The sequence below is a fragment of the Gorilla gorilla genome, chromosome 7, assembly GCF_029281585.2.
Source record: "Gorilla gorilla gorilla isolate KB3781 chromosome 7, NHGRI_mGorGor1-v2.1_pri, whole genome shotgun sequence".
Taxonomy (NCBI): domain Eukaryota; kingdom Metazoa; phylum Chordata; class Mammalia; order Primates; family Hominidae; genus Gorilla; species Gorilla gorilla.
In genome coordinates, this window is record NC_073231.2 from 140,344,830 (window position 1) to 140,357,245 (window position 12,416).

General features: G+C 42.2%; 1 protein-coding gene across 3 annotated transcripts in view; it reads right to left on the minus strand.

Annotated features, from left to right (window-relative positions):
• The window catches only part of ZFAT (zinc finger and AT-hook domain containing), a 233,381-nt gene that overhangs the window by 39,035 nt on the left and 181,930 nt on the right, over positions 1-12,416 (minus strand). For all 3 annotated transcript variants that reach the window (XM_031014020.3, XM_055348046.2, XM_055348048.1), the window contains exon 13: positions 2,650-2,768. In XM_031014020.3, the coding sequence (XP_030869880.1) occupies positions 2,650-2,768 (119 nt within the window). The remainder of the gene's footprint in view (positions 1-2,649; positions 2,769-12,416) is intronic.

The following is a 12,416-nucleotide window of genomic DNA, read 5'->3' on the forward strand; positions in this document are numbered from 1 at the left end:
TTGTTACATATTGCTATTCTCTTCATAAGGCTGGGCCATTTTACATTCCTACCAGCAACGTATGAGAGCAGATTTCCCCACAGCCTTTCCAGCAGAGATAATGTCAAACTTTTGGATCTCTGTCAAGCTAGTAGGTGAGAAATTCCATCCAGGGCTAATTTTAATGAAAATTTCTTTCCTTACATGTGAGGCTGATCATGTTTTCAGATATTCAATGTTATTTACATTTCCTTTTCCCTGAACCTTTCTTATCTCTTGTCCATTTTTCTAAAGGGTTGATCTTTCTCATCACTATTTTTATAGGCCTTTTATAAAGATATTAATTTTTTCTATATAAAAATATTTTTATCATTTATCTTTTTACTTATTTATGAGCTCTTTTCCATAAGACTTCTAAAGTTTTTCTATGCAGTTAATTTTTAAAAAATCTTTTTCCTTATCAAGTCTAGATTTTGAATTATAGTTACAAAAGTTCTCACCACTCTCAGTTTATAGATGAATTCACTTATGCTTTCTTCTAGTATTTGTAAAATATTACTGTTTCTATATTTAAATATCTGATCCTTTTGAAATTTGTCTCATATAACTTTATATGTTATAATAAACAGATTCAATTTTATCTTTTTTCAGATAGCTATTTAGTTATCCTGTGTCACTTATCAAAAAGCCCACCTTTCTCCTACCAACTTGAGACACCATCTTTATCATATACTAAATTTCCATATGTCATTGGGTCTATTCTAAATTTTCTGTTCTATTCCATTAAACCATCTATTCATGCACACTTAGAGAGATTTCATAATATGTTTTAATATCTGGTAGGATTCTCCTCTTATGGTTGTTATTCCCAAGGGTTTCCTAGTTAATTGTACTTACTCTTCCAAATGAACTTTAGAAATCAACTTGATTAGCTCCAGAAAAAAATCTAATGGTATTTAGATTACATGTAATATGTCATAGATCATATTACATTGATAAATTATTGTATAAATTACTTTCAGGGGAATTAACATCTTTATGATATTGAGTATTCCCATTAATTTCCTCAACTCTAGGTTTATGTCTCTTTCAGAAGTGTTTTATAGTCTCCCATATTTACATTTTGGGCATTTTTTATAAGGTTTATGCCTAGATTTATCTTGGTTTTGTTTCCTGTATCAAATGGGGGTTTTGTTTCCATTGTAACTGATTTTATATATGTATATATGTGTGCATGTATTAGCATATACATATTCTTATATTTACACATATGTGTATACACATTCATATTTACAGGTGTACATGTATCTACAACTAACTGTTGTATGTTGATATTTTAATCTGCTGCTTTTTGTTTATATTAGCTTTTCATTCATTCTTTTGGATTTTCTGAAAATATCATCCTATTATACATATAGAGAGATACTTTTTATTTCTTTCCTTCCAGTTCTAGGTCTCCATCTGCTTTGTCTGGTCTAGCCACACTTACTGATGCCTCCACATGCTGTTAAAGAACAGCAGAGCCACCGGGCACTCTTGTCTGCTTCTGACTTCTGTGGAAACACTCTAGTGTTTCCCAGTGAAGTAAGATGCTGGTGTTTGGACGACACACATTTTTTTTTCATCTTAAGGATGTATCCATCAAATTCTATTTACTCTTTTTCATCAGTGAACACTGAATTTTGTCAAATGCCTTTTCTGCATGTATGAAGGTGACTGTTTCATATTATAACGGATGTTAACATGTTACCTTTCCATGAGACCACTTGTGCCTTGCATTCCAGAATAATCCCCACAATGTCATGATGTATTATTTTTTTCATATGTTGTGGATTCTGTTTAAAAAGCCTTCTCCTAACCACTGGATGCTCTGTAAAGTCCTTAGATAAAGTGAGGGTGATTTTTACCCCCAGGAAACGCTGAACATTGGTAATGTCTGGAGACATTTTTGGGTATCTCAACAGGGGATGGGGTTGGGGGGATGATGCTACTAGTAACTTAGTGGGAAGAGGCCAGAAATGCAGCTAAACAGCCTGTAGGGCACAGGACAGCCCTCCACAACAAAGGATTGTCCAGACCAAAATGTCGACAGCGCTGAGTCTGAGAAACCCTGTCTTAGATAACTGCAATTAGTCCGTGGTGGCAATACCTAGTATCTGAAAAGAGAGATGGTTACTGGCTCTTATAATAAAGGCGTGTTTTCAGCAGGTGACTGGTTCCAACTCCTAAGGGGAAAAAAACAAAAAAGCAGCTAGGAGCATGAGCTCTCCACAGAAAGAGAGCAGGGCCTAGATTCAGGAAACAGAGCCTTTTCCAATTCTCTCGGTGAGGATGGCAATACAATAGAATCCTTGCCTTCCATTCTTTCAGATGCAACATCTGAAACTCTGGATTTGTGAATAACATAAGTAAAAGTGTCAAGGAGGTCAACACAAACTTTCACAAGAGAGTCTAAATTCAACCCAGAACAAGAATTCACAGGCTTGGCCCAGATCTTAACCCAGTTATACCCCTCAGACGCGAGACATCATTTGAAAAAGTTTCAGAAGTTCCCCAAACAGAAAATCTAATGTTCTGAGGAATGACTGTCCGTGCCCAGTATTTGGGTTTGCCTGGTTTCTCATCTGTGTTTAGAAATGTCAAGATTAATACCATACTTAAAAAAATTACCTCCCACTTGGGGTCTCCATCAATTTCCACCACCTTCAAGCCATGTTTGTTCTTCAAGTGCCTATTGAACTCCCATTTGGTGCCATATACAAAGCTGCAAACAGGACACTTCAAACCACCTGAAAGCACAGACAGAGGTTAAAAAAAAAATGTGTTCGTAATACAGAAAAATGCAACAGTTCCTCCTCCTGTTCAAATGCTTCAAATCTAGTAAGTATTATTTTGTCTCCAGCACTTGTATTCAATTCAAGCTTACCTTAGTATTGGAACACAATAGCAACAGTATATGTTTTTCAAGGCAGAGATTTTAAAACTTAATGTACTTTTTTTATTTGTTGAATAAGCTTTTGTAGACAGCCCAATATGTGCCCAACAGTTTAAATGCCAGAGAGAACTAAGATAAGTAACATAATTCCCTTGGCCAGTGGGTAAGTGGCTTAAATCATTCTTTCATTTTTTCACTTGTAAGTAACAAATAATTTAGAAAACGAGAACAATGGAAAGGGAGTGTCTGCTTTTCTTAATCTCCTTTGTCCCAAAACACTAAGACCAGGAGCCTGATTCTCAGTCTCCTTCATGTCAGAAGCTAAGTCATTAGCATAAATTCCCATGCAAATTTCCCAGTAAAGAACAAATTTAAAAGCTGGTCACATCCTGAAACGTCATTATTTATTGAACTGATTAAATTTTGCACATGTTCCAGGAAGTGTTTAGATGCTTTAATTAAGAGAATGTACAACTCTAGGTTTAAAAAAAAAAACAAAAACTGGAGAGTCACACAAAAGAATATCTTTCTACAATTATACAGAAGCAGCAACTAAACTGCAGCCTGGACAAAAGTCTCTTTGAACAGATTGTGCCTTCAGAAGCAAACTCCAGCCTCAGGAGACTAAGGGTAGTGCTGGTGCCAGGCCTCTAGTCTACTGGCCTGAGCCAGGCTGATGCTGGCACCACCGGGCCGCCACCCTGAGCTGGGCCAGGGGAATGAGCCCTCTCACCAACAACCCCAACACCACAGCTGTCTGGAACTGTGAGGTACCCAATTCCAGCAGGTCATTCCCTAGTCGCAAACTCTGGCTTCCCATCCTTCTCTGCCATGTCTTCTCTGTGGTCCACATGGTCTCTCCTCTATGCCAATGCTTCCGCAGCATCCTGGAATCTCGGACCTTCTGGCCAACAAAATCCCCAACATTCACCTTGCCAGAGAGCGTGTTCTTTCCCTGTCTTTCTTTGACCACACTCTCCGCTAAGTCCTCTCAAGTGGAGGCTTCTCATGCTCTTGAGCCCCAGGTAAGGAGGATGCCAGGCCCGGGCAGGGCAGCAATGCCACCTCCACGGTAGAGCAGGAGCATTTCCCCATCCTGTCCCTGCTACCCACAGTGCCAGATCCATCAGACAATTTGGCACCTGGCCCTCTCCACTTAAATACTGTAACATCCATTGACTTTAAGGCCAATAACCTTCCCCACCATTTCACAATCTGTGGAGTTCCATTCAGTCACCCATATGATTATTCAGCACCACCCATGGGGCTAAATCCAAGCATCCCACTCTGACAACTATCGGCCCTCGGGCCATCTCTTACTTTCACTATCATTATTCTTCAATTTCTGGAGGATCTTCAGTTTGCATCCCCTCCCATTTTCTCTCAACCTACCCCTAACTATGCTCCCCTCTCCAAAGAGCACACTCCAGAGCCCAAAACTTACAACTCTTATTGGCAAAGCCCTCCACGTCCTCAGCTACTTCTCTTTCTCTCAAACCTGCCTGGCAAATCCACAGCCCAGCATCAATCCAAGCCCCAGCCCTCCTTGCTCTGACCCGGGGATGCTGAGACAAATCACAAAGCCATTATTTATTCTTATGGCCACACTTCCAACCACAAGTATTTCCCTAGTCAACTCTGTCCAATTATCCAGAAGAAGAACTGCAATTCTCCATCCATCTCATTAAGTCCCCTACACTATTGTCGACTTCCTCTTTCAATCTCAGCCTCAGTTCTTGTCTCCTACTTCATAATGAGAATATCAGGTATGAACTTTCCAGACCTTCTTGTACTATACAATTCTGTCCCTCTGCTCCTGCCTATGCCTGGCCTGACACCAATTGTGGGCGAGAATTCCCCTCCGCCTTCCAAGACCCCTTTCTCCTCTTTCTAGAGCACTGATCCTCAGCCCTGTTAGACTCAATGCCCCTTTCTACAACAAGCAGTTTAAGATTCCTCCATCATCCTGAAGTTTTTTAAAAGCCCCTCAAGTTTTGAAACCCTGCATGGGTGCAAGTACCACTCCACTGAACACTCTGTTCCTCCAGCCTCCACACCTTTATGCTTTCCCTGTCCCATGGCTGGGTGGCTGGGCCCTCCTACTCTGTCCCGTGTCGCCTAGGCTCAGTATCCAGACATTCTTCAGGCTCTTCCTCCTGCCCAGGACATATATTATCCACAAACTAATGACTTTCCTATTTGTAGCTCCAGCCCAGACTCCTGTCCCAAACTCCAGACTGGGATGCCTCCCCACAGGTAGACAGGACTGTGCATCCCAGTGTCTCCCACGCCTCCTGGCCAGGCCACTGCAGTCTTCTGCACAGATGGGAGCAACCAGCTCCTAAGCGCTCTCTCAGCAGCTATTGTCTATCCTCCACTGTTGGTCCACTTCCCACCCAGCACACAACATGGTCTTTCGAAAACACAGACTAGATCACAGTCTCAGAGGTATAAACCCTTCCAATGGTCTTCTGTCTCACCTACAATAAAATCCTGACTCCTCCCTTTGGCTTGCAAGTCCCACCTCCCTCCCTCTCGGCTTCATTCTCTCCCTTCTCTGTCTTTTGCACTGACCAACTTCATTCCCTTCCTGGGATAACTGCTGTGCCTCCTGGTTCACAAACTCTTCCCCAAGATCTCCATTTGACCTTCTCCTCATCTTTAAGCACCACCTCTTCAGAAAGGCCCTCCTGGGACTCCTAGCAAAAGTAGCCCCACCAAACACATAGAGCCATCAAAACTCTCTAATGGATTTCCCTACTTTCAGTCTGACATTGTATTATTATCTTTCCTACACATCTTCATTGTCCTTTCTCCCTTCTAAAGTGGCACCTTCCTAGAGCGGGAACTTCAGGGGCATCATCCACTTATTCGCTGTTCAAGTCCCAGCAGCCGGCATCTAGCTTCTCCTCAATCACTCTGTCTTGCATCACTGACTCTGGGTCTTGGCAAATCCTTTTCTTTCTTGAGCTCCTTCTCCAACCATCCCCCTGCTCTCCTTGGACTTCTGCACCTCCCCTCTGTACACATCTGTCCCCTCACCAAATAAGTGTGTTCGGTGTTATCCGAGGGCCTGCCTTGGTGCTGGCCTATCTTCCCCTTTCCTTCACAGCCAGGATTCTGTGGAGTCTCCACTTCCAAGAACTCACCAGAAAGAGGTGTTGTTTATGATGCTCTGAGGTGGACAACAGGCTGGGATGCAAGTGGAGGAGGCCAGCATTCACATCTCCTCCATCTTTCAAATTTTATTCCATGGGAGAGTAACTGCCCTATTCAAAATAATTACTGAAATTAAGATTATAAATTTAAACCAGAAAAATTATATGAATTCTTCACTTCCCTGTCTCTCTTCATTACTTAGGCCAGTGGTTCTAAACTATGGACAATTTTCCTCCCAGACAGGCAATGTATGGAGGAACTTTTGGTTGGCACAACTGGGGGGTGCCCAGGGCACCCAGTGGGTAGAGGCCAGGGATGCTGCTACATACCCTACAACACACAGGACAGCCCCCAAAACAAACACTGGCCTGGCCCCGATTGTGAGCAGTACTGAAGTTGAGAAGCCCTGCCTCACACCATAGCATGCTGCTTCCTGCACTCAGTCCTCTCCTGGTATTGCACATGTCAGGATCAGCTAATATCCTCATTGGTTAATCCAATGAATACTCTTCACTCTTTATCTTACCACTAGTACCACCACCGACACTACTAATAACAATAACAACATATGTCTTCCACTAACTGGGCAGTTACCATGCATCAGGCACCTCATACATCAAGTCATGGTTTCTTCACAACAGCGCAATGACACAGGCATGCTTAGCTTGTTTTATACAGAGGCTTGGGATGGTGAAGTAACCCTACTGAGGTCACACTGGCAAAGTTAAGAACTGAATCTAAGTCTAACACACATCCTTAACCCCAGTCTTTGCTATTTTCCACTGTGACTTCTCTGCATTATATGGCGATGCTGACCACATTCTCCAGTCAAGATCTAGTTTTTCGGGGCTTCTGTGACACCACTCACTCCTTGTTCTTCTACCAAGCACCTCTCCAACTCAAATCTCTGTACAGCCTTCTCATCCTCTGTGTGGAGTCCTAAAGCCTCACAAACAGTCCCCTCTATATCTCTGATATGCAGATCCAGTGATGTCCCAAAGTATCCCACCTCCCCAATATACATGTGAGCTGAACAAACCACTAAGATGCTTATACTTAGGCAACAAAAGAGCTGAGCTGACCACTGAGTGTATCTCAGGCTGCTATGTTTATGTATTGCTCATTAGGGTACTCGGGAAGAAATGGAGGAATTCTGTCCTGATACCAAGGTTGTCTGGACAAATTATACCAGATAAACCTCACGGGGATGTGGCCCACATTTAATCATCTCCCAGATGCAGTTTTGATGCGCTCAATCTCCAAATCAATTCCATGTCAGTGGAATCAAGACAGAGCAGTGTTCTATTTATTGGGGTTTCTGTTCTATCAGCTGAGGTTGTGGGTAATTTTCCAAAGAGTCACTAGTACAGAGGCCAACCTGCCAGCCACATGCAGCCCCAGCACCTCCGCCCACTGCTTCCTGGCCCCAACCCTGGTGGAGGCAGAGGAGGGCACCAAGGCAGAAGGCGCCCGCTGTCAGCAGAAAGACTGGCAACAAACACCAAATTCTTAAATTCTAGAATATTCTGCTGAAAAGACAGCTCAGATGGATGTTTATTTTCTGAAAGTCAAACATACTGTGCTCTTTTTTAGGCAAAAACAAATGAGCTTCTTTCTTGCCCAGAGGATAAACTTCATTTTTAACTTCCTTTGTTATCGCTTTTTTAAATCAGATAAAATCATGTCTTTTCCTTCAATCACCTTTTAAAAACCTCCAAGGTATGAAGACCTCCACTTTTTGTTGTTGTGGTTGTTGTTAAGCTGATGTTGCTTCTCCTATAAAGACTTAATATGTGATGATGAACAAAGGCAAACTTTTAAAGGTTAAACTTAGGCTTTAAAATGAAATTAAAGATTCCTTCTGGGATATTCTTTAGTGGAAACTAATTCAGAGAGGAAAACATTCTTATATTATATTTAAATTAAACTTAATATGATAATGCCCCCACATTAATTAAAACTTCAGCCTTTGCCACAGTGACTTTAATTAAAGAACAACAAATGAAAATATGTAATCTAGACTGAATGTATAACTACGCCAGTTAATTGACATCAAAGCTGAGAGAAATTAATTTCTATTTGGATTCATTAAATTCTTAGGCAATGCACAGTAAAGGTCAACGGAAGACTTGGTGAATTTACTCATGGCACTGATATTAAGTGCACACCATAAAAACCAGGAGTCCTCAAATCACAATTTCCTCCCACGGACTGATTAATCAGGTGAAAATATAGAATTTCAAGAGCAATTTAAAAAAACTGATGATGGTACGCTTTGCTCTTTTTGGAATGCAATATATTCTGGAGCAATTTCAGGCATTAAAATATCTCTGCTCCTTTGTGGTGCTTGAAGTTATTGAAAATTCAATTTCATTTTCAATAATATAACTCCCAGAATGGCACACAACACTGGGTTGGGCAGTCACAAGACCTGAATCTGGCACTTGCTCAGGTGAGCCAAAGCTTCCTGAAACTCTCGGGTCTTGGTTTTCTCTTCTACGAAGGTGAAGATGCTAAAGTTCATATTCTTTTTTTTTTTATTTTTTATTTTTTTTGAGATGAGCCACTGCAATAAAGTTCCTATTCTTAAAAAAGGCACTGAGTACAGTAGGCAGAATAATGGGCCGCTGAAGACAGCCACATCCTAATCCCCAGAACATGTGAACATGTTACCTTACATGGCAAAAACTATGTGATTCAGTTCAGGATCTTGAGAGGGGGAGGTCATTCTGGTTTCTCCGAGTGGGCCTAATGCTATCACAGGGGTCATTATAAGAAGAAGGCAGGAGAGGGCACAGAGATGCAATCTGAGAGAAGCTCCACTGGCCATTTCTGGCTTTGAAGGTGGAGAAGGGGGTCACAAGGCAAGGAATGTAGGTAGCCTCTAGAGGCTAGAAAAGGCCAGGAAAGGGATTCTCCCCTGGAGTCTCCAGAAGGAATATTTGTTAGCACTTTGATGTTAACTTGGTGAGACTCATTTTGGACTTCTGGCCTTCAGAACTAAGATAATAAAACTGTGTTGTTTTAATCCACCACGAAGTGTGTGGTGACTTGTTACAGTAGCTACAGGCAACTAACACAGGCACTGACGGATACGAATACGGATAAGGACAAGGAACAAAAGCAGGTAAATTATCCAAGGAAAGTGGATACGGAAAAATTGTATTACACAGATTAACAAGTGAATATGGAATAGAATTTTGCTGACATTTGCACTTCCTACTGTCTCTTAACTCAGTGTCTGTCCTAGGCCCAGCCAGGGCCCCAGTTCAGAGCTAGGAAGTGCTTACGGGTAGAAATTAACCGGAAGTCACATGCAAGCACTGAGGTGGAGGGTTCCTGGTGACATGGCATGCAATATTAGATCCTACCTGGGACTATCTGAATCCTATTTAAATCTCAGCCCCTCTTCCCACAGGATCCTCAAGAAAAAGAGCAAAAGGGAAAATGCAGCAGAGGAAACAAAGTGCATTTTATTATCAGCCAAGCCGATATCCCAAACCCAATGAGAAACACTTGGCAGAGGAGCATAAGCCAGGTCTTCCCATCCGCCCCCTCCCCTCACATACGCCCCCAAATCTTGGGATCTGAGACACTCTGGATAACCATAGGGAAGGACTTGCAAAGAAATAGGTTTCAGAGTCAGTCTTGGGTCAGATTAGCAATTAGCCTCGGGGGTGAATAAATAAGAGAAAATAAACAGTATCCATGTGTGTGACTTTTCCACAAACTACCAGCAAATGTGGCCCAATTGCTTAAGAGATGACCATGCCTCTTCCTTCTCCTCCTCTTTCTCCTCCTCCTCTCTAATAAGTGCAAACATCTACAAACTTTAGAGGACATCAAACATGGGAGTGGCAAAGGCACAGACGTTGAATCAGGAGACTGAGTTTGGCTTGGCCACTTGCTCGCTTGGTGTGACCTGAGGTCAGTCATTAGCACTCCCTTCATTTCCTTATTTCACAATAGGAACGATTATGCCAAGCTCACAGGGCCATTGTGAGAGATAAATTAACACATAAAATAACAATCAATAACACAGCATTATATCACATCACTAGAAGCATGTGCCAAGAACTTATTGAATCTGGGCCCTAATAAAAACAATTTTAAAATTAAGATGTCTAAAAATCAAATACATCACCTGTGGGTTACCTCACAGTTTCTGGATTTCCTGCTACGCTATTTTCCCTGAATCTGGTGTAAAAAACTAATATACAAACATACATCCAAGGTACACATGCATACATATTTACATTTTTCTAATATAGCACTTCAAAGTAACATAAAGATTCTAGCAGATGCCAAATACTAAGACGTCTCCTTGACACTTCTCCTCTTATTGCTTCCTCTTGCTCCAGTTACCCACCCTTACACTTCAATGACTCTAAAACTGGGGGACACAGCCCCCTGGGAGAAGCAGCTAACTCCGCTCCAGGGCACAGCTGAAGGGGATGTATTCCTTCTGCTGTAATTAGAATACAGAGCTTTGGCGGGAGCTGCCTAGCCCTGGTCCCCAACCTGGGCAGGAATAACAATAATACCACCAACGATTGCCTTGTTTGACACCAAGTCCCAGTGCCTAGCATGGTTCCAGGCACACTGTAGGCGCTTGAGAGATACACGCTCAAAGTAGAAATATGCAGATAAATGTAATAGTGGATTTGAGCCATTCATCAAGAACTTACTGCCGGCACTCTCTGGGAATCTTAGAGAATGATATCTAATCTTTGCAACTGCTGTGAAGGTAGGTTATGAGCCTTCCTCTTTGGTGGTATATAAACCAAGATTCAGAGAGGTTAAGTACCTGGTCCAAGGTCCACAGTGATCAAAAATCCCGGCCCAGGTCCATCTGACTCCCAAGCGTGTGGTCATTCCAATAACCTAGAGAGACTTGAGGGAAGGCTTGGAAGCCACTGGAAAGCCCACTAAACCCCATCCTCACCCTGCTACACGCTCTAGGAGTGAGCAAAAGATTCATAAAGCTTAGCACCAAAGTATCTGATGCCTCTCACAGCCTGTGATTTACTGAACCAGTTCTTGAGCTAGCTTAATCAGGTGTATTTTAAGGGGAGGAAAGGGGCAGGCCCACTGAAGCAATACAAGTATTTCTTCCTTAAACAGCATGAAATGTGCATTTGTGTGGGAGAATGCTTCAAATCCATATTAATGAAGAAGTGATGGCTAAGAGGAATCTGTCTTCAAAGCATCAGATGCACATAAAATATAAGCCAGGAGTATAATATTTACATAGTGCTCAGTACTACCTTAATTACTACAAAGTATCAGAGTACTGAGGGATCAGTACATCCAGACAGGCCCTGGTGGCAGACACCTGGCAATGTCACCCAGCGCCCTCAGGGTGAAAGGTACGTGGGAACCAAGATACGCAAGCTCATAAGCCAAATGTGCACATGTCCCCCAGCTCCACGTTGAGGGACATCATGTGAGCAGCTTAAACTTGGCCACGGTAGAAGTATTTACACTACAGAAATTGGCAAATTCTACAAGTCAGGTTTCCCCTCCCTCCTACTTGGGAAGAGCCTTAGCAGCCACTCTTCCCAGCAAGCTTTGGGAACACACTGTAAACCACCCAAACTCCACGGAGAATGCCATAGTACCTTCCCTTAGAAACCCACACAGAACAGAAGTATCTGATGTGGGAACCCTCAGCTCCTTTTAGGCCATTTTCCTGACCTCCTCTGCAGCACTGTGCACTGAACCCCTCCCTGGAATCCCAGGATCCCAGTGGCATAGCAGGCAGGAGGGTCTTTCCTAGGAATCAATAGCTTTGCACATGTCACAGTGTGACACTGTTTAACACAGCTGATACACAAGGAATCCCTGCACATGGTTTAAAGGAGAGTGTAAAATCCTTTTGAGAAAAATACATGTTATTTGTGTTTTTTATGATGTTATTTTAAGACATCTTCCTCTATATCAAAACATGAAATTATAAAGTCTCATGAAGATATTTTTGGGGGAGTAGAAGAGGAAAATAAAACCAAATGGGGATGGAGAGAGTTACTTGAAATTAATCAAAAGAAAATGAAAAATTCCAGTGGTTCCAAACAATTCAACATTTTGAAACAGTAATTTAATCTGGTTTCATGTTCTCCTTTCATTCTGCTCCTCTCTCCCAGACATAAGAACAACGTGAACTTTGTGCTTCTGAGATTTCTAAACTGTGTTCATACTCCACCAGCCATCTGATTTCAGAGACTGTTCTCCTGCCAGAGCACAACGGCACATGGCCTCTTAAGAGTCAAGAGATGCTGGGTTGTCTCCTTCTTCAACATGCCCCTTGAAGGGAATGGGGGGATAAACATATATACATACATAT